The 23,680-nt window shown below is 37.6% G+C and overlaps 1 protein-coding gene across 8 annotated transcripts in view; it reads right to left on the reverse strand.

The window, feature by feature from the left end:
* The window catches only part of LOC117411380 (utrophin-like), a 236,303-nt gene that overhangs the window by 118,893 nt on the left and 93,730 nt on the right, over positions 1-23,680 (reverse strand). For 7 of the 8 annotated variants that reach the window (XM_034018793.3, XM_034018795.3, XM_059025174.1 and 4 more), the window contains exons 48-55: positions 23,400-23,561; positions 22,668-22,769; positions 22,006-22,120; positions 21,643-21,851; positions 21,211-21,328; positions 20,462-20,667; positions 18,590-18,744; positions 16,214-16,403 (exon numbers count right to left, since the gene is read on the reverse strand). In XM_034018793.3, coding sequence (XP_033874684.3) covers positions 16,214-16,403; positions 18,590-18,744; positions 20,462-20,667; positions 21,211-21,328; positions 21,643-21,851; positions 22,006-22,120; positions 22,668-22,769; positions 23,400-23,561 — 1,257 coding nt within the window. Of the gene's footprint in view, positions 1-11,465; positions 12,233-16,213; positions 16,404-18,589; positions 18,745-20,461; positions 20,668-21,210; positions 21,329-21,642; positions 21,852-22,005; positions 22,121-22,667; positions 22,770-23,399; positions 23,562-23,680 lie in introns of those variants that run through there. The other variant, XM_034018796.3, reaches the window with a different exon arrangement.

Consider the following 23,680-nt stretch of genomic DNA (forward strand, 5'->3'; position numbering starts at 1 on the left):
TGAATGCTGGGCTGGCAAAGCCTGGGGCATTCGGTAAACTACAAGTTTTAAACTTCAGCTTTGCTGTTACTGTTTTTTTTTCTTCATATTAGATTTCAGCTCCTGAGATTTAACTGGAAAAATGTGTTAAATTAACCAGTGCTCAGGTGGCTGAAATCAGGACTGCGTAGTAACTATTCAAGCATCCAGTTCCTTTCAACACATCTGCCTTTCTCTGAATGCACATAAAATATCCATCATATTTTATAGACTGGGGAGACATTTCTGCCACTAATGACTTGATTGCTTCTGCCAATTTTCTACAGCTTTTTCTGTCTAAAGCTTTTAACTAATTATTTTCCTCTACCTTCCTCTATTCACTCTGTCTGTGTGTATTAAATATATTCCATAGTTCAGTGGTACCGGTAGTTTATTACCAAGATGGAAAGCTTTACCTTAGGCTTCCCTTGTATGGAATTAGATTAAAGCTTTGCCAGTATTGTACTTGCAACCCCCTGGCTATACAAAACATTTTACAGACTTGAACACTGACAATATTGAAATATCTAGGAGGCAGGATATTTCATTAAAATGTTAAAGTTTTTTTGCAAACAGACTTATTTTTTTACTAACAATATCAAAACATAGCTCAGAGTCTAAGTTAGAAAGTGATGACTTTATGGAAACTCTCCAACCAGAGGCGGCTGTACCTCGTATCTTCACTCTGAACTACCTACACTTAATGTCCTCCTCGCCAAAGGAATGGAGTTGCAATGGATTAATGTATGGTCCTAATGAAATTGCTATCCTGAAATTACAACCAAACCTGACTAAAAGAAAGCAAAAACGAAATAAAAACATTAATATGAGCGCAGTCACTGACCTTGCATAACTCAGTTGTCAGTTTCATAGCCAGAGAGAGTAGACTTAAAAAAGTCTAAAATAGAAACTATTGAGTTAGTTCTAAAGTGAGTTTCTTTCATATGTAACCAAAACATTTGCTTTTAAAGGCCTTGGGTATGATCAGTATTTTTAAATCCAACAAGAGGCGATGAAATGTAGTAACTGCCAGCGTTCCACAAAAGAGTTTGAAAGTCACAATGATACAAGACCTTGCAACGGCTTGACGCAGTTGGATGTCATTTAGAAGGTTAGAAGAAGAGAAATGAGGAATGTATTGAACATACTTGTCAATGTCTCTGTCAAACACATAGCCTTGGCATAAACAACCACCTTGCTCTGCTGGATTTAAAAATAAACTGATTAAAATGTTTGTATTTGGAGATTATATTTTTCACCCTTCAACATCAATTTCCATTTCCTACCAGCTACACTTAACATATAGGGCCAGGGTAGGCAATGTAAGCACTTTAAGTCCAAGTCCTACCATGTCCTTAATTATTAAAATTGAATCAATTACCCCAAGCAGGTCCAGAAGTACTTCAACTTTAAATTATACTTTTTAAACCTGGACAGGAATGGCACTCCAGGAACAGAATGACCTACCCCTGGGATAAGGACAGGTCAAATTGAAAAAATAAGATGTAGAAATTGAAAAAAATTAAAACCGAGCTTTAGATAGGGAGTCTGGCAAAAAAATAAAAATAAATAAGTAACCCGTTAAGAGAACTAGAGGTAGGGGCTCCCGAGTGGCGCATCCAGTAAAAGCACTCGCTAGAGTGCAGGATGCGCTCTATAGCCTGGACGTCGCGAGTTCGAATCCAGGCTATTCCACAGCCGACCGTGGACGGGAGCTCCCAGGGGGCGGCGCTCAATTGGCTGAGCGTCGCCCGGGGGAGGGAAGGTTAGGTCGGCCAGGGTGTCCTCGGCTCACTGCGCACCAGCGACCCCTGTAGTCTGGCCGGGCACCTGCGGGCTTGCCTGTAAGCTGCCCAGAGCTGCGTTGTCCTCCGACGCTGTAGCTCTAAGGCGGCTGCACGGTGAGTTCGCAGTGTGTAAAGAAGCGGGCGGCTGACGGCACACGCTTCGGAGGACAGCGTGTGTTCATCTTCGCCCCTCCCGAGTCAGCGCAGGGGTGGTAGCGGTGAGCTGAGCCTTAAAATAATTGGGCATTTCAAAGTGGGGAGAAAATAATAAAATTAAAAAAAATTAAAAAAAGAGAACTAGAGGAAACAAAAGCTAATCTTTTTTTAAATGCGACGTGACAAGTGAGGATGGTCTTTTACTCAGATACTTGTAGAATACCGAGGAGAAAACAGCAGGTGCTGTACCTGAATCCTGGGAGATGAACTCACTGAAGGAATGAAGAGAATAAGAGATATGTCTAGGATAAAATGTCATCCTGCTATAAACTGAAAGCAGTTGCTGCACAATGCCATCTAAAGCTTTCTATCAAAATGGATGATTAAATGTAGTAGTAGTAGTAGTAGTAGTAGTAGTAGTAGTAGTAATAATAATAATAATAATAATAATAATAATAATAATAATAATAATAATAATAATAATAGGAGAGTTATTATTTAGAAGAAAGCAATCTTGCTTTGCACAGTGGAATGTATTTATGAATGTGTCGCTGGAATGTTTTGATGAAAGGAAGTTGTTAAATCAAGGATGAACTTTAATATCAGCTATTTATATAAGTAAAAAATATGGGTCGGGTCTGTGTCAGAATACAGACCAACATCACATGCAAACCTTGAAAATGCAAGGTTTGCATGTGACAACAGTTTAGGAGGAAATAGAAATGTTTAAACAAAATAAGAGACTCAGAAGTAATACTTCTTTTTGTATTTCTAGAAGTCTGAAATCAGCCAAGAAGCTGAGAACTTGAGTTCCTAAATTATGGAAATACATTTCTTAGAAATAGATTTCTTACAGTATAGACTGAGCTTTTATTTTCAGGTCATGGCAAAAATCACTAATATTTAAATAATATCGTACGATTTGCACAATTGTCTCCCGCAGCATTGATCCCTTATTATAACACCGACATGATCCCTCTGGTCTCATTCTAATCTTCTCATGCTTCAGTTACCTTTTGCTGTTGCAGGACTCCATAATTGTATTACTTACCTTTCTGATCAGCTCCTCATACTTCGCTGGACTAGGTTAATTTGCATTCCAAACACAGAAAAATGACACAAGTGAAATATTAGCAAAGTCTTCTCCAATAAGAATGAAAAAAAATCTTCTTTGATTAGCCTCATGGTGGTGTGTAATATTGTGGCTAATAAAAGTGTCAGAATAAGAATGGATCCTCACATCGTATTTATAGTCCAGCAGTGAAACCCCAAGTTAACATGCCTATAAAAGGCTGTATGTCCTGAATATCTTCTTAATCCCCTATCTGACTAAACCTCATCTCTGATTAATGTTTCACCGACTCACTTAACATGAGAAGATGCATTTTTGCAGCACAGTCCCAAACGCAATGTACTATATTTAAATACCAATAGCATAAAAAAACCAGGTACCAATTGAGCATTTGGTTTCACTTATTTTTTTGTGGCTGCTGTTTCTGTGTTATATCTGAAAAATTCTGACCAACTATTCATTTACTATACTGCCTATTCCTCTGTCCAGTGCATAGGATACTAGATAAGGGCTTTTTGTAAGCAACATTAAGTTTTGCCAAGAAGCACAGCCTATGGGCCATGCACGTATCATCCTATTGCCTTTTAGTTTGTATAATTTAATCTGAAACAAAAACTGCAACACACATTTTGACCGCCATAATTAGTAGAAATTGAACTACTCTTAGTTATAGGCTTAGTGACGTGGTACTACAAAATGGGGATCTGAATGGATTTTTTTTTCATTTGTCACTATTAGATAATACTCTTATCATTGACCACTGACAGCTTTTTTAGTAGCATCTGGCAGGATGGCTTAGGTGGGTGATGTCAGACCAGGAAATACAGGCACACAACCATACCGTGGGGTGAGACGCAACTACGCTCGTCTTTATTAAATAAACACAGGGCTCCCGAGTTGCGCATCGAGTAAAGGCACTCCGCGTGAAGTGCAGGATGCGCCCTATAGCCTGGATGTCGCCGGTTTGAGTCCAGGCTATTCAAGTGCCGACCGTGGACAGGAGTTCCTAATTATTTTTAGGCTCAGCTGATAGCGACAGTTCCCTAGATGCAGCTAGCTATCTCTAGTGCAGACAGGGTAGAGTGTAGAAGCGACGTGCTGAGTTGCTGTGCAGGTGCTTATAATGTTGGCGATTCCGGGTTTGTGTACTGGCTCAAGAGCATCAGTTCCCAGGATGGCAACAGTCTGGATACACACAAAAGGTACATGGCCAAACAAACAAAACACCTAACTCCCAACAGTTCTACTCCTTCCAACACGACATGTAACTTCACAGTACACACAAGACCAAAAACGAACTAACCCCACGAAGAATCCATATTACACACTGCGTGAACCTTACCAAAGGAATAGAACACAAGGGTGGAAGGTCAGGTGTTAGTGCAAGAAGCCACAGATAACAGAGAATGAGCAAAGTTTGGTTGAGAAAAAGACACATCCAAGTTATAAGGATTTACAGAAGGGTTGACAGATGACCACGTAGCAGCCTTGCAAGTGTCCTGAATGGGAACCGATTTTAAATTTGCCCATGTTGTAGCCACTCCTCTTACTGAATGGGATCTTATAGATTCTGAAATACGTTTCTTGTCCAGTCTATAACAAAACTCCATACAAAAAGAGATCCAGGTGGAGATTGTTTGTTTAGGAGGCAGGTTTGCCTCGAGCTTGTGAGTTAAGTTGTACTGATGGCCTTCTTTTGATGGTTCTGTGAATACAGAAATTCAGTGCTCTCCGGACGTCAATTAGGTGGTGTCTGGCCTTTTCTTCTGATTTATGGGGCTTAGGGCAGAAATCAGGAAAAATTATGCCCTGGTCCAGATGAAATTGTGTTACCACTTCAGCAAGAATTGGGGATTAGGCCTACAGACAATCCTATCCTTAAATTACTGGAAATAGGGTGCATCAATGCCTAATGCTTGAAGTTCACTTACCCTTCTGGCTGATGTAACTGCCACTAAAAATGCCATTTTCCACGTAAGAAACTTCTCCTCACATGTCGCCATAGCTTCAAAAGGTGGTCCCATGAGCTTTTTCAGTACCAGACCAAGGCTCCATTGAGCAGTGATATGTCTCTTCGTGGATGACTCCCAGTGGCAATGTGCCCCGCCCCTGTGTGCATTTCTATGTTGTATGTTGCGTGTGGTGTGTTAATGTTGGTGTATTGTAGTTGGTACACGGGATATAAATGGGTGTGTGCAGCACGAGTTATTTAAAGTGTATAATTGTATTTTGGCTAAAGTGCCGTGTCCTGTCTTATGTTTGTTTAAACCTGTTATTTATAATAAACCGCGTAACAGCGCTTTCATTCATTATTTTCACTTGCAGTGCTGTGTGTTCATTTCTGGTCTGAGGTCATCACTAAAGCCAGCCTGTCACACTCCCTTAAGAAATATATATATATTAAGAAATATAATATTTTGTTGCACAACCTTTAGAGGCAATCACTGCAATCAAATGTTTTCTGTAGCTCTCAATGAGACTTCTGCACCTGTTAACAGGTAGTTTGGCCCTCTCTTCCTGAGCAAACTGCTCCAGCTGTCTCAGGTTTGATGGGTGCCTTCTCCAGACTGCAAGTTTCAGCTCTTTCCATAGATGTTCGATAGGATTCAGATCAGGACTCATAGAAGGCCACTTCAGAATAGTCCAATGTTTTGATCTTATCCATTCTTGGGTGCTTTTAGCTGTGTGTTTTGGGTCATTATCCTGTTGGAGGACCCATGACCTGCGACTGAGACAGAGCTTTCTGACACTGGGCAGTATGTTTCGCTCCAGAATGCCTTGATAGTCTTGAGATTTCATTGTGCCCTGCACAGATTCAAGGCACCCTGTGCCAGGCGCAGCAAAGCAGCCCCAAAACATAACCGAGCCTCCTCCATGTTTCACTGTAGGTATGGTGTTCTTTTCTTTGAAAGCTTCATTTTTTTCGTCTGTGAACATAGAGCTGATGTGACTTGCCAAAAAGCTCCAGTTTTGACTCATTTGTCCAAAGGACATTCTCCCAGAAGGATTGTGGCTTGTCAATATGCATTTTAGCAAATTCCAGTCTGGCTTTTTTATGTTTTTCTTTCAAAAGTGGAGTCCTCCTGGGTCTTCTTCCATGGAGCCCATTTCCGCTCAAAAAGCGATGGATGGTGTGATCAGAAACTGACGTACCTTCATCTTGGAGTTCAGCTTGTATCTCTTTGGCAGTTATCCTTGGTTCTTTTTCTACCATTCGCACTATCCTTCTGTTCACTCTGGGGTCGATTTTCCTCTTGCGGCCGAGCCCAGGGAGGTTGGCTACAGTTCCATGGACCTTAAACTTCTTAATAATATTTGCAACTGTTGTCACAGGAACATCAAGCTGCTTGGAGATGGTCTTGTAGCCTTTACCTTTATCATGCTTGTCTATTATTTTCTTTCTGATCTCCTCAGACAACTCTCTCCTTTGCTTTCTCTGGTCCATGTTCAGTGTGGTGCACACAATGATACCAAACAGCACAGTGACTACTTTTCTCCATTTAAATAGGCTGAATGACTGATTACAAGATTGGAGACATGTGTGATACTAATTCAAGAAACTAATTAGTTTGAAATATCACTATAATCCAATTATTTATTATCTTTTCTAAGGGGTACCAACAAATGTGTCCAGGCCATTTTAGAATATCTTTGTAGAATAAGCAATAATTCATCTCTTTTCACAGCTTCTTTGCTTTATTCTATGACATACCAAAGGCATGCAAGTATACATGATAAAATAGCTTTTCATTTCATCACTTTTCAGGAGGAATGAAGCATTATTTCAATGAGCTGTAAGGGTACCAACAAATTTGAGCACGTCTGTATCAGAACGAGGTATAAGAGGTGAAGGAGTCCCACCAGCTTGTGTCAGTGCGGCAGACATGTTGACACACGCAAAACACAAATCTCTACCACAAGACGGTGAGAGGGGTGACCCACACTGAGAACAGACAGAGGCCATGTGTGCAATAAACATGAAAAACAAAAGTGAATGACTAGCTAATAAAGAGAAAACCAGAGTGTACATTTTTTTTATTATTATTATTATTTTTACTTCTGGGCAAAAACAAAATAAAGGGATTAATGAAAATAGAGCTAGAGCGAAACAATACAATGAGTCCGTACCCAAGCTACGCAGGAGAAACAATGTTACTAAACGGGGGCGGGTTTTTATGGAGGAGGAACAATATTCTGGCGCTAACAAGGATTATTTTAAGGATCTCTGGGAAAGAGATCGGTTTGTTCTCCTGACCCAAGCAACATGGAGACTGGGAGTTCACTCAAAGTGTGGCGTTCATCTGACTAGGTAAGAAATAATACTACCTTAGTTTTTAACACAAAATACATTTAAATAATAACTATACAAAAATAAACATAGGGGTGGGGTGTGGTGTACCCCGTCACATAGCAACATAACGTAACTGATTAAACACACCTAGTAAAGAGCCAGTTCTTTTAAGAATCCATTGGAATTCCCTTCAATTAATTCTTACTAGTACTGCCCTGACAGGGCTAGACATTACCATCAACACCCTCTGGTTCAAAGAGGTGCCAAGACAGAATCAAGATGACACCCAGCACGAATGGTCATCGGTCGGTGTAAGTGTCTCAGCTGGTATTCATTTAGAGATCTTGAATCACAACATTTTGTTCCACTACCATTGAGCTAAGTACCACTGCTGTAAATGATTGGCAAAAAAAAAAAAGTATAAATTAACTGACAGAATTGCTTAAAATACTCATTCACCTGCAGATTGCTAAATTCAATTCAAAATCAGAAACTTCATCAAAAGATCAGAAAAACTTGCTCCTTTTCTGTGAAATTCACCCATATAGAGAATTGTCTGTTTTGCTGCACACTGGTTGCTTCAGTTGTATCTAATCTGTATCGTCAAATAAAAAATAAAAAAAAAATAAAAATTTTTATATTATATATATATATATATATATATATATATATATATATATATATATATATATATATATATATATATATATATATATATATATTTTGTGAGACAGCAGGGAGGGGGTTAAAACCTCCCTACACAGAAAACATGTGAAAATGCACACTGGTTTTAGTTTAATTGTATTTGTTTATTTTTAATTTAAATTGGTTAATTGTTTTATTGTTTAATTATCCCCTGCACCTGGTGGTTGTTATTAAATTAGGACCAGGTGCAGGGTATTTAAGGAGTGAAGCCAGAATGCTCAGGGCTGCTGAGTAGAAGGAAGCAGGAGAGGTGCTCTGCTTCTGAGCAGTCCGGAGAAAGAGGTACAGTTTAAACCTGTTAAGGTTTGGGGCAGGTAAACGGCTTAGACGTCCTGCGAGTGAGTCAGGTTCCAGTGTGTATAGTAAGCGCTCCAAAAACGGAGTTAGGAGTTTGTTTGTGTTTTGATTTGTGTATTATTAAAAATAGCGCAACCGCGCTTTGAAAATCCATTTCTGTGTGCTGGGTCGCAGTTCTTAAAGGGGCAACGAACCTGAGTGAGCTCGCTCACAAGAGAGAGAGATATATATATATATATATATATATATATATATATATATATATATATATATAGACACACACACAAGCTGGCTTTAATTCCAAGTAAAAGGTCCTTTTTTCCTTTACGTGTCATTATGATTGCATTTGTACTGGAGAGAAAGAAATTACACAACTGCTCACCACAGATGCCTCAAGCCTTTTTTTTGTCGATAAACCAACTATTTTTATTTACATTCCATTTGATGCCATGTCATTTATATTTAACTGTGATATTTAACATTTAAGAGGATTTTTGTTCATTGAAGGTGAGAGAGACACCTACAAAAACATAGTAGTTTGTAATCTAGTTAGATATAGATATTATTACAGCAGTGAAAAGGTTAACATTTGTACCCACTACAAGGGCAGTGTTGAATGATTCTGAACTAGCTAGTTATGTCAACCATTGATTTAAAAAAAAAAATCACTTATTATTGTTGAGTTTTTTTGTTTGTTTGTTTTTTTAAAAAAACAAATCACTCATTGATATTATAATCTCATGCGACGTCAGCAGTCAATTCAAACATGACAAACATATTTCTGTTTAACAAACGCAAAGGCTCTGCAGCACTGCTTGCATACTAACTACCCAATAAAGAATCATTGCATATGGAGTCATGCATGCTTTAAGAACAAATTCTTTCAGAGCTTGTTCCCTTTCAATTAAGAAAACTATGACCTCTTGAATACTATGAGCTAGGTTGTGCAAGGAAACAGAGAGGCTGGAGTCTAAAGAAATTAAATTGTCCTTCATCCTGAGGACTGAATGTTTTGCTCATGCATCATCATTCTGAAAGCATCATTCTGGCAGCTTGAATCTTCAGGTGGCCGTGGTTGAGAATCACGTTTCAATGTCTTCCAGTCTTTAGTATTGAATAATTGTTTTTAACGTAACTATGTAATGATCTGTAACATATAGCACAATATAAGGCTGTATTCTAAAGTGTTTTAATATATTCGTGTTTGAGTTTATTTATTGTATAATTACACTATGTATGGATTAACAATTGATTCTAAAACCTTTAATTAATTAATGCTATGATAGGTGAGCATTGTCATCTGTAACTAAATAATGTATATGGCTGTTATCTAATTAATGGTTTCATTATTGGATTGATTGGTATCATATATGATAAAGTAGTTTTTTTAATTGAAAATCGCTGGTGAAGACACTCTGTGTCGAAACGCGTTGTTTGTTTTTTGTTTTGTTTCAATATTAATAAAACATTTTTTAAACAAAATGTAAGAGGAATCTCACGTATACAATTAGCGGTCAAGTCTTAAAGAAGAGATTTTTGACCAACCTCGTCTCTACGAGTGGCATCGAGCAAAGCATACAGTGTTTATTTACATGATTAATAGGATTACGATTTTTTATTCCTGATCTATATTGTCTCATGCAAATATCAGGTTGTGCTTTTGCCTTCTTTAATCTCAATGAATGTATTTGGGCACAAAATGGGATCCAAAACAATCTTGTTTTCACTCTTTTTTCTGTAATGATGGGGACCATCAGAATGGATCCCTAGAGATAGTCTTACCCTTCATCTCTGAGGGCTACAATTAAATAGAAATATAATGTTCAGGGCTCTGTGAAATACAAATATCAATTAGTGGCTCTTTAAATATGTGGGACTAAAGATATTAACTCATCTCATTACACAACCATGACCTAGAGTGTTCATTTTCTATTGTTCATATTGATTGAATTCCCTTACGAGTTCTGCTTAGCATACAACACAATCAACACAGCAGCATAATAGTGTAATATTAATGACCATCAAGAGATGATTGACAAAGCACAGGTTCTGGAAATTCCCTGCTGAACTGAAGTTCTTTGTAAAGCGTAACCATTAATGTATAGAGGTAGTTTTATTCATGGAAATCCCATTCATTCTTAAGTACAGATGGCAGAGAGTTATATTATGCAAATGTGTGATATGATTAATTATTATTATTATTATTTTATTATTATTATTATTATTATTATTATTATTATTATTATACCAGACATTCACGGAAGTTGTAAACATTTGCTTGTGAGGGAAATATTTTTGCTTTTTAAAATAATCTGTTCCATTGTAGGTGGGTGGTCAAATCAAGACAGCATATTAAGGTCATCTGAACCATCGCCTTACAAGTTATAAGTGAAGGTACTTGCATATTTCAATTGAAAACACTGTAGTGTGTGTACATCTGTGGCTTACAAACACTGTAGCATACAGACAGGTATTTCCCCTCTCAAAGTTAAATTTAACATACAGGTCGAAACAATAACTATTTATGGAACACATTTCAATGACAGTGCCACATGGCTGCAAGCAAAACCAATTCTTACACTGTCAAGTTTAAGGAAAGCTATCAGAAAAGAGCATCCATCTATGTTAGTCTGCAATGATCCATCACAGAACAGATGTAAGGCTGCAATGTTAAATTAATAAAGAATGACTGCTGACTTGAAGCATGAATAGCACAGGCTCAATCCCATAACCCCCCCCCCCCTTCATCTTCACATACTTAAAACAACTGGTGGAAAAAGTTTCAGCTGGTGAACAATCATTCATTATGTATGCACGCGCACACACACACACACTTCAGATTCTCATTTATTCACTCCAAATCATAGCAAGCATAAAATGCATGATTAGGACATGGATGCAAGTCCAGATTTAATTAAACTTTTCATTTAGTCAAGTGTTTCTGATTGTTAAAAACCTCAAGCATCACAGCTGCTCCACATAAGTTAAAATGAGTTCTGAAACATTTACAAACACTTAAATGGATCAAAGACGTGCTAAGCACAAAGAAAAAAAGTGTTCAAACTAAGCATCGATTACAGATTCCCCTATCCTTAAAACAAATTACAGAATTACAAAAAGATTCCAGCTGCACACTCACCTTACAAAGCTTTTGATAGCGTGGAGAAGAGATAGCCATCCTCTGCAAGCGATGCAAGAAGACCACAACTTTCTGCAGGGATGTCCTCACCACAGCCATCATTTTAAGTTTGCCACACTTCAGGAAGCTTCGTGGAATTTGCATTATAAAACGAAAAGCTGCACTAATTTCCTTGTGGTCACAAGAAGACGATTTGTCTGTTCTCTCAGCATGTTTGCATCTAACATTACTGAAAAAGCCTCAGAGTGAAACAAGCTTAATGTCTTGTAAGTAGGGTCAGCAGAGGTCAACGTATTTTAAGAAAATTCAGTGATGTCCCAAACTCTGTGAACATGTAGGTGCTGCCGGAGCAGTGAAGGAGGCAAGAAGTTGAGCTGATGAAAGATAAGCTGCTGCTGCTGCTGCTACTACTACTACCACAACACAAGAGTGAGCTCAATAGCGGGGGAAGGCTATTAATTGAAACATGAAGGCTGCAGAAACAAAGGAGTGGTCCCATGGGAAACTGACTTCAGCGTATCACCGGAGTTCATCCCTGGCAGCTGGGATTTACACTAAAAGATAGGATGGCATTTAATCTCCTCTCCTCTTGCTGGAAAGGATGATGAGTGTGTGTGTGTGTGTGTGTGTGTGCGCGCGCATCTCTCCGTCTCTCGAACTAAATACAGCTCTGACACAGTAGCTGAGTGAGAGTGAGTGCGTGTGCTATAAATCTTGGGAAGAGGGGTTTTTAGCTCTGACTGCACTAGCTGTCCACAGAGAGGGAGAAAAACAGATAATGTGCATTTACATGCAGCATCACCACTAAAATAAATATGGTGAGTGGAAGACCCATACACACAAAAAAAGCTGTTTAAAGAGTCAGACCTGACGATCTTCATTTAAAAAAAAAAAAAAAAAAAAATCGTTTTTAATTGCTACATAAATTTACAGGAAAAGTTTAACATTTTATTAGTGTTGCTTTGATTTATCCCATAATATATATCAAACAAATATATATTGCTTGGGGGGAACTCCACCACATTTAATGTGAGTAATCTAAAAAGGATCCAGTATCAGAAATCCAAAAAGCACCTGTTGTGCGATTCAGTATATCTTTAATTAAAAGAAACATTATGACCTCAATAACCTTGTGCAGCAGAATATTCCAATTAACTGACTGTTCTTCCTTTTACAGGAGTGATAAAAACAGATTTTCAAATGACTCCCAAAAGTATTTATAAATTGGCTGCCTAACAAGATCTTCAGCCAACAAACTATGAAAAAGGAAGATAATTAAACAGAATTCCTTCAATAACACAGCTATAGTATATGAAGCTTATTTGTTATACCATTAAAGTATCTAGAAATGGGAGTTTTTGTGGACAAAAACAAAACATCCTAAAGAGTAATCATAAATCAAAGGGTATACTGTATCAGAGTAAATGGTTTGTAAACATGAAGTAAAATGAGAATGAAAAAGTTCTGCATGACGTTAAAATAAAGTGGTAGTGAAATTGTTATTTGTACTATACACCATCTGTAATTGTACCTTATTGAGAGAATCATAGAATACAGCAGTGTACCACACATTAATACTGTAAAACTAGGGCTTCTGATTTTAACCAATAACAACCGATAAAACACCCGATACAATACAAATGAAATTGGTGTATAGCCAATAAACACTGGAAAAACACTGGAAATGGTTACTCAATTCACACTGACTTCACCCCTTCCTTAAATCCGTCATTGATTCGTTCGCTATACTTTAAACCCACCCCAATTACTAAGTGGCAGCAAATTTCTACATTTGCGAGATTTAAAACGAGATTACAATTATGAATGGAGGCTTGTTCGCAAAATTTAAAGCTGCATTACAGTTAAATAGGGAGGATTTAAAACATAATGGCAAATTGTGGCGAAATGTAAAAAAATACCTAGACACACAAAAACCCCAGAAGAATGTGCATGTGGACCATAAGGATTTCGTTGAGGAAGACAGCAAAGGAAAGAAGGTACAATTAAAGTGTGCAAGTACTGTCGAGTCACTACACATATTGTCAAAGAAAAAAATGCCCAAGTATTTTGCAAAGTAACAGTATATACAGTATATAAAAAGAGAAAGCCCTTCAGAAAAATGATTTACATAATTGAAAATAGCAAGAAATATGCAGTGAAAAATGAAATAAAAACAGAAAAACAGATGCCCTAACTAGAACTGAAAGTACAGCAGAAACTAAGTCATGACTTCAATATGGCAACAATGTTAGGTCAGAGGTCAATGTCTTCATCTGGGTTTATATAAAGCTGCAAATATGAAGTCACTACTAAATAGGGTTTATTTTTCGTGTATGACACAATCAAAACTGACTGACAGCATCACAGAACACAGATGTGTACCTAGTATGAAGCCAATATCTCAGAGTTAGATCTTTAACATGCAGAAACCAAAAAAAGTCACATGAACCCAATATGGCGGCAACAAAGGTCAAAGTGAACAATGTCATTCAGTAGTCTACACAACACATTCTTTCCTAGAAAGTAACCGACACAAAAAGGCTTCAGAAAGCGCTCTGCTGCCACAAAACTTTGACCAGATATCATAACAGATGAGGAGCCTTTAAAAGCAGCATTTTCAAAGGGGAAAAGTATTAACCTAAATCAAGCAAGTCAATCGTCACTTTGTGCTAGTTTTGACCACTGGGGAAAAACTTTCCTTGAGGTTGACACAACATGCTGTAACCTTCAGGAGCTGATACATTTACTCAGCAGCACTTTATGAGATGACACTAAAATCAGTAGGTGTGACACAGGATTAAAAGGCCCCCCCGAGAAGGGAATTCAATGTTTACACCAATGAAACGGTTCCACATTCAATATGTACTCACTTACTGCTGAAAAGTATAGTGACATACACAATGGAGTGAATACTAGGTCTCATTTGTAGTTAATAGCTAACAGTATTGTGTCAAGCTTCCGGCTAAAACCAAACATATCTGCTCTTCATTTAGTACACAATATCTATTATTAAATAAAGCATTTATAAAATGTGTCAATATGTTGGCAGGTTAAGCAGATAAAGTTGGGTATGCAGCTTAGTGCTACTGTATTACTGCCACTGCCAATCAGAAATTTAACTGTTTTCTTGACTGATCAGTTATATGCGGTCTTAAAAAAGCAGTATCATAAACATTATAATAAACCTCACAGACTAGCTTGACCAATCAAGTTGCTATTATCCTATACATCAACAAGGAATCTTTAGAATCTTGACACACAATAACCCCCCAATATTATTATTTGTTTATTTAGCAGACGCTTTGTCCAAGGCGACCTCCAGAGACTAGGGTGTGTGAACTATGCATCAGCTGCAGAGTTACTTACAACATCTCACCCAAAAGATGGAGCACAAGGAGGTTAAGTGACTTGCTCAAGGTCACACAGTGAGTCAGTCAGGATTTGAACCGGCTGACTCACTGTGGGATTTGAACCGGGGACAAGCCCTTTTCTTTAACCATTGGACGACACAGTCTTATATAGATCAGCTCAGGACACCCAAGTTCAAATCAGGTTATGGCTCCTAGAGTGAGGGCCACTTAACTATCCCGTCTGTCTATTAGCATTAGATGCAGTATAATGGTCTCTTGCGTATCTGCATATTTCCTCAGTCCCTTTACACTAGAAGGTTGTGGGTTCAATCCCCAAGCCCTGAGGGAAATCAATTAGAAATAGTGAAGAATGCTGGTCCGAGGAAAAAGCAAATACACTTCCAGGTGCAGTTCTTGCACTCTCTGCCCAGCTTATTGGTTCACATAAAAAAAAAAAAAAAAAACGGGAACAAAACACATTTGTACAAATACTGTACCTGCTCACAGCGATACGTCTAATGACGCTGAACAAAAAGCGGCTGTGCGACTGCACCTTGTTTTGTCAATCGCTTTGTAAAGCACTTTGAGATTCCTAAGCAGTATGTGAATGAATACTTATTTTAATAGTCGCAAAGCTGTTTGGTTCTGTACATCAATAAAACTAAGCAGGAAGCTCAGAGATCACATTTTCTGTGAGTGCAATAGGGTTGAGAGGCAGGAAAAACAGCAAAAACAAACAATAAAACTAGTGACGACTCAAATGAATTACAAAGGAAAGTTCCTTAGTAATTCCAAAACTGTTTTTGAGTAAAGAAATTATATTTTGATACACAAGTCTATTGCCAAATATACTCATTTGACTTATTGATAAACCCCTATCATCAGATTTTGAATATTCAAAAGCTACCCAATGAAATTACATTATGATTGATCTATCCTTATCAACTTTAGACCTTAAGGTTTGCAGTAAGTATTGTGTTTCCAAAAAAACAAACTCAACTATCTGGCTTAATCAAATTTACAGATTAGCCCTACTAATATATGCAAAAGATTCAGAAAATAGCTATGGAATGAGAATTTAGATATTTTTATGCTGCAAGACAACCAATGTACAAACCAAAAAACAAAACTTTCAAATAATACATTCATTAGTCAAAGAGGAACAAAAGACTGTAGCAGTACTAATGAAAACTGACAGTTTGTTTACAAGAAACTTGCATTTGTTATTCTGGGAGGTGAATGAAAAATGTATTTAAAAATGTCTGGAGAACACTTTAAAACATCTTTACTAACAAGTACTGTAGACTGTAGAATTCATCAGCAGAGGCAGGTGGGGCCTAAATACACACAGTCAAGAAAAGAAACCCAGCTCTTTGTGTGACAGGAACTTTTCCTTACCTCCAGTTGATTTCTCAGCTCTTTGACACGGACACTGTCTTGTGAAAGACTTTCCCTCTGTGAGGCATCAGCCAGCACATTTCCTGTGGTCTCTGCCTCTTGCAGCCACTTGAGAAAGCCCTCCATTTCCTTGAGAGAGGTCTGCAGCATCTTGATGTCAGAATCCAGGGAGCTCTGTCTATCACTGGCCCTGAGGTAGGAGGGGAGAAAAATAAAAACACATAGAAGAAAAGCCCTCAGCAACAAAGTTAGTGGTAGCAACTTAAAAACCATAAAGGCAACCTAAAGATTAGGATAGGTAAATGCAACATGAACAGGTTCTATGTGGGACCCAGGAAGGCTTGTGGTAGTGTTTATTAGAAAGAATGGACTCCATTATCTATTTACTAAAATCCTCTGGATTGCTTGCTAGATTCCAGATTCTTCAGGACATTCATAAATAGTTTGAATTCCCATTTCCTTTCCCATGGATTTTCTGGTTCAGTTTAAAGGCATAACCGTATTTCAATAGTTATGCCACAATGCCACTTTGTCTTTGGTGGGTTCCTATTTACTACAGTGGAACTGACACAGGTAATGACTATTCTCAGTATCCGTGGCGCAGCATAGATGTCAAACTGGGGGTGGCTTTGCATCATATTTTTAAATAAATAAAAAAAAAAACACACACACAAATGGAGTATGTTGTGGGTTCAGAAGATTACCATTAAAAGATCTGCTTTCAGCATTTAAATACTAGATCACTCATATGAAGTGATTTTGGGCTGGCAAGACACCTGCTCACTAGCACACTGTATCTAGTGGGTTTCATTCCCACTGGCCAGTAGGGAGCTGTATTGTAATTCACACAACACCTACATTAAAAGACATCCATCCAGTGTCATCCTCACTGCCAACTTCACTGGTAAAATTGACTAATGCTTTCAACCTGTCTCCATCAATGAGCATGCTAATGAGCTGTATTTGGAGCTGGTTCATCTGTGCATCATAAACTTGGATGCATTGCATTACAAAGCTGCCAAGTTTGAACTGGGCTTTCATTTGAATATTAATTATTGTTTGATATACACTGCCCTAGAGGCAGCATCCTTTGGCAGCTATTTTCATTCACTGGCTATAGGCTGTTAATCCCCGTCTCCTGCATAATAAGCTTGATTCTATTGCAATGCGAAAGATGCATACACAGAACTGATACCAGTGTAAGAAGTTCTCTCCTTTTGAACATTTAAATGTCATTCATGAAACCAGTTATGAACATTGTTTTTAAGATACCACATTACCCTGCTTTACAACAGTGCTTTCCATGAATTTACAGGTTATATACACACACTGTTCTGACATTTAGCTGCTTATAAAAATGCCTTATTATAAGAAATAAAAGTTAAGTTGTACCTTTTGAAGTTAAGGGTATCTTTTTTAAATCATTTAGAAAGTGTATCAGACATACACACAGTTTGGAAACTGATAAGAAGAAAAAAAAAAACTGTTCATAAAATAAGATATACTTATATCTAAAGAAAATTAGATAGTGACAGATATTTTAGTTATGTGTTTTTCTTTCCTTGTGTAGTTCTGTACTGCTGCACAATTCAAGGCAACCCAGGCACAAGGATATTGTGCACTCCATTGCATTGCATTTTATTAATGATACATCATTCAACCATAATATCTTTTTAATGAGTTACATTTATAATTTCAAGACACCACCGGATCTTAATACATTATTACCATTCACTTGTGAGCTTTTTTTTTTTTTTTTTTTTTTACAGGCTTTAAAAGACAGGCATCGAACAGGAAATTATATTTTACACTCAATAGTATTTGGGTGTGTGGGTCTCAAATATATAAATATATTCGGTGGACTTAACCGTTCTCAACCAGTAAGGCCTCTGTTCTGGAGGTGTCCATTTTCAGGTTGGTTAACCAACCGAGTGTTAGTTTGTTAAAAGGTAGGTGTCACAATGACCTTACATTTTCTGTATGAGAAACAAATGTCTGAGGCCAGAGCTCATGCTAAGGTACAGTTGTGTGCACATTTCCCACCCACTGTTGATTTTAATCCAGAAGCCCCAGATCCACAATATAAAGAACCCTACCAAGTGGAGAAAAGCACCAGTTTTTAATATTTAACTGAGAGCCTGCAGTCATATTTCAAAACCCTACAAGTACCCTAAAATACTTCTTGTTGGAATTCTACTACTGTATTGAAGTCACTGATTCTGGTGGTGTTTTGACTGAATGGGGAATAAAGTAAGCCCTGAAAATGGCAATATTAGCATGTCTACATAACACAAATGATGTGCTTAATACCCACTTTAATTAAAGTGCTTAAAAATCAAGGTTTTGTATAGGGAATCTGCGGTTTGGTTCACAAACCTGTTATTTATAGTGTTCCATGCCATATTGTTCCTGTCAGTGGCCTCCTTCACCCTCCTGGTGTCGTCATTTGGATAGTCACGGAGCAGTTTGCCAGAGAGGTCATTGAAGGCTGCTACTGCAATCTGTCCCTTGTTCAAGTCTTGCAAAAACATCTATGAAAAAAAACAACAAAAAAGATTAGCTATTCCCCTAATTATATATCTCAGTTTTTTAAAGTAAAAGTGGGCGGCTGGTGTCACATCAGTTGGCTTTTGGCTACTTTTGGAAGCACAGCCTGTAAAGGAATATACATGTTTTACTTTATTTTCTAGTGTATGTAGTCAAATTCCTATCAACTTCAATCTGTCCCTGTCATTCGTGTTGCACATGCACCCTCTGCTGCTCATGTGTGATACTGTTTTAACAAGACCACAGTTAGAACCACAAAGAATGGATGGTGTTGCATTTTTGTCTTAAGAAAATAATTCAGAAAAAAAATGCGATTACATTAATAAACGTTGGAAAGGCTGTTATGAAGTGCAACTAGCAGCACTTAGGTTACAACTACTTCACCATAAACATATCCTCATTTCAGCACCCACAAATATTCTATATTTACTGTATATATTGTGAAAAGTACAAAAGAAAATCCACATTAGCCACCCCAACCCAACAATGTGTGCACATTTTCCATCTTCATACAGGTATATGATATTAAATATGATAAATGCACTGTGAATGCATACAGTCACAGAGAAAAGTATTGGCACCCTATACTTAATATAAGATAATTCAAGAAAAAATGTTAAATACAAGCATTTAGTGAACATAAGCCACCAATTAATATGACAAAGACCAAAATACACAATCTCTGGTACTTAAACAATCTTTATAAAAAAAAATGTAAAAAAAGCACTTAAGCAATTTTAAATAGTTGTTCATGACTAAAGTACTGGCACAGTTACAGTAATTATTTTAAATTGTAGAACTAATTGAAAAATGTTAAATTTCCTACGGTTCTGTAGTAAAAACTTTGTGGAAACCCAGTTTAAGAAAGCTACATGATATCAGTTGTCAGGCCAAACTGGAACTCGGACAGAAACATTTAAATATACACTCCCTTATTTTAATATGAATTATGTAATTTGCATTTGGAAGGAGAATGTCTCTCCCTAAAAGAAAACTACATGGAAACCCAAATTACAGGAAAAGTGCTTCTAAAATAGCATGTGAAATGTGAGACATGTTTATTTTTCCATGGAAACCCCGCCAATGATACCATCTGCTCATAGGCTGATTGGCAGACAGTTTATCTTCCAACACGACACCGACCCAAAGTATACGGCTAAGTCAACTCTGGTATTCTAGAAGAAAGTGAAGATAAAAGATCTGGAATGGCAGATCTGGAATTCGCAATCGCCAGATCTCAATCCAATAGAAATCATTTGGACTAATCTGAAAAAAGATGTAGCCAAGCATTGTTTATACAAGGGAAATATGCAAGACAGAATCGGCCCACACCAAAAAGATGTAACATACTGGTTACCAATTATCATAAACGTCTGAAAGCCATAATAAAAGCAAAAGGATGACACACAAAATACTAAAGTCGGGGTGACAATACTTTGGTCATGAACAAATAAGTTTTATTTTTATTTTATTTTTGTGTGCATTTTGCTTTTTGTTTTATTAAAAAAGAGGTTAAAGTTCACAAAATGCTTGTCCTTAATCTGTTACCTTCACTTATTGTATAATAACCGTAGGGTGTAAATACTTTGTGACTGTATATTTCACACATGACTTACCTGCATATTTTCGAATGTGTATAATGTAAAAAAATACCTGTAATTCAAGGTGGCGCTCCCATCTTGCCCTTTATTTAGTGCTAACCTTGTAATCTGCCAGCTGTTTGGTCAGGGGTTCCTTGGAGAGCTGTTGCAGGTTGTGCTGGCGCACCTCGTTCTGACCAATGAGCATCTCTACCTCTCTCCTCTGCTCCTCCCATTGGTTGCTGTCAGTCACCATGTCCTCCAGTTGCTGCAGCCTTGTCTCCACACCGTGCTGAGTGCTGTCCCACTGGTTGCGCACCCGTTCCACTCAAGGAAAAAAGCACATGCTTTCTCAGAACAGTCCAGGGTCCACTCAACTCAGGTATTTTTTTAATTATATATACACACACAGTACTTCAGGCTATCCAGATATCAAATTACATTTTCTTTACATTGAAAGATACTCTGCCCCACCATTACAGTGGGAGTCCCACTCTACACATTTCCATTCAAAAGAATCTATATGAAAATTAGAACAGGATACATTTTATGAAAATGCTCCTAAACTGGTAGCAATCCAGGTATCAGGACGCACTAAATACAAATACACTAAAATCCCATAGCATGAAACCCTGACTTGTAATAGACAGTTTTTAAAGAATGTGTTTTTGCTTGGTAAAACAAAATCTGGAGCATTTACAGGGACAGGTAGTATACATCCACACATATTTTCAGTTGTTACCGGAACAAGATTCCAGTGATTCTATGGAGTACTGCCTGACGCACCAGATAATGACTTGCTTTTTGGAAGGAAAAGTCGACACCCGAGCAAATTTTAATAAAAGTAGAGCGACATGTTATTCTTCTTACATTTCTCTGTAATGAATGTCCGTACATCTACATTAGAAGTCTTATTCTTGATATTCTGAGCCAAGGTAAAGATATCCTCCAGCTGAGGGTGCCTCTGCTCCAGATCAGCCTTTGTCCTCTAGAAAGAAAAAGGATTTGAAATAATCTACTGTAGGTTACCTTGATAAACATATCCTCATACAAACAGCAAAAAAAAAAGAAATTCAATAAAATTACTAGCATTAAAAAGATAATTTTTAAAAATGTGTTTTTTGTTGGTTTTTTTTACTTAAATTACAAATTATTCAAAACAAGTCATTCTATATTGTGGGAGCTTTAAAACAAAAGTTTCCTTTTTATTACCCTGCAGAATGCTCAATAAGTGGGAACTGGGAACACACAGGTTCTATTCATATCCCCATTGTGAACTGCCATAAAATTGAAAGAAAATACCTTTAGGCGCTCGACAGTGGCTCTGATCTCATCTACATCCCCTACAGTCACTATGTTTGACTTCAGCATCTGGTCTATCAGAACCAGCCAATCAGCAAGCTCTGTGGCTGTCTCATTCAGATCTGTGGGGGCTACCGGATCTGGACTCTGCACAGTCTGATGGGTAGCATCTGAGGTCACCAGGCTGGCCATCTGGACCACGGAGGGGACTACAGTGCAGAAAGACAGAAGAGAGAGTAAAATAACCAGCAAATCTAATATTCAACAATTTCCTCTCCAAAATGTTCCACCCCAAATGTTCCAACATGCAGTGGGAGCCCAGTGATAAGTTGAACATGTATTAGTTGATGAAAAATGCCATACCTGTGACCCTTTGCTGTGTGACCTGTTGAGTACAGCTGACAGTGGGCTGCTGAACAACCTCCTTCAATATGAAGTCAAGTGCCTTCCAATCAGCAGCCAGCTGCTCTATTTTACTCTATACAGGAGGCACAGGAGATATCATGAATTAACAAATTATTTTAATCAACTGTGAGCATAGGTAACAGTTTTTTATGCTGGGCTGATATCATTGTGTACATGATGCAAACGTCCACTTGCAACAGAAGCGTACAGTTATATCATATTACTTTATTTAAATTAACGCAAATAGGCTTTCAAAGTTCATGCAAAAATAAATAAATGTAAAACTAGTGCTGGGACGAACATAGGATTTTCATGTTCGGATATTCGCTCAGAATTTAAATATTCATTGGTTTTTCAAAAAGTAATAAAAGCCATTATATTGCTCTGAACGCAGGCAGAGACAGCATAGCAGCAGGGGCAGGGGGCGTGGCCGTGGCCCCTGTGTGTGTGCCTTTATTTTACAGCAAGACCTTACAATATGTAGCACGTTAAAAAAGAAAAATATCCCAGGAGTAAAGAATAAGCTGTGTAGGCTTTACCCCAGTGAATTAACTACAAAACAAAGGATGCCAAATAGCAGTTCAAGTTAAACGTTGTTTTGTTTATTCCCGAAAAAATACCTTTTCTTGAGGAAGTAACTGCTGCCTTTTCTGAAGATCAATAGATCTGGCAAGAAGATCCTCCATCTCGGTTTTGCGTTCCTTCATTGTGGTCTCAAACATCTGGAAAACCCATAATAATTTTGGCTACTTTTAAAAGACACAAAGTTGATAAACTAGCATACACAATCAGAACTGAAGTCATTGTATTTAATCTTGCTCTTATTGTATTAATACTTGTACTGTGATTCTTGAAATGTATCTTGTTTACAACTGTAAGTCGCCCTGGATAAGGGTGTTTGCCAAGAAATAAATAATAATAACAACAACAACAACTGTAATTTCAACCCTGTTATCTCAATCATACATGCAGTACTTTGGCAATACATAAAATCACGTAAGACTGGTTGATCTGATTTTCCAATTATATTTCAACTTGCTTTTCAGAGTTGCTTTGCACAGCTAGACACTGAAATCAAGGATTGTTGTAAACACAGACAAACATGACATCAGGACAGTTATTAGGTAAAAGCCTACCCATTACATCTGATAAACATATGTTACACAAAGCAAATGTTACATAAGACTGTAATAAGATCCTATAAAGATTATTTTCTAAAGCTTGTTTGTAGCTCAAAACAGATAGCATCTGTTTTTTCTTCTAGCAGTTTCTACAGGGAAATAAATGTTTTGAATGCGTTTAAAAGGGCCCTGGAATTACACCTCACTAACTAGTATGATGGAGCAAGATACCTGAAGCTCTGAAGCAGACATCCGACTGGGTCCTTTTGTGCTCAGTTTCTGCCTCTTCACGCTCACCCAATCAGAGAGCTGGTTAATTTTGTCCTGGAACTGGCTTTGGTTTTGGAGGTTAACCTCAACCTCACCAACTTTGTCAAAAAGCTCCCTGGATACCTATTAAAAATGTATACATATATATTTTTTTTATGTATGACAAGTATTACACTTTTCACGTGTACAGTTAACTCTCAATTATCCGTAGGCAGATTATCCAGGTCACTGCTTAACCTTAC

Source organism: Acipenser ruthenus, chromosome 6, assembly GCF_902713425.1.
Source record: "Acipenser ruthenus chromosome 6, fAciRut3.2 maternal haplotype, whole genome shotgun sequence".
NCBI lineage: Eukaryota > Metazoa > Chordata > Actinopteri > Acipenseriformes > Acipenseridae > Acipenser > Acipenser ruthenus.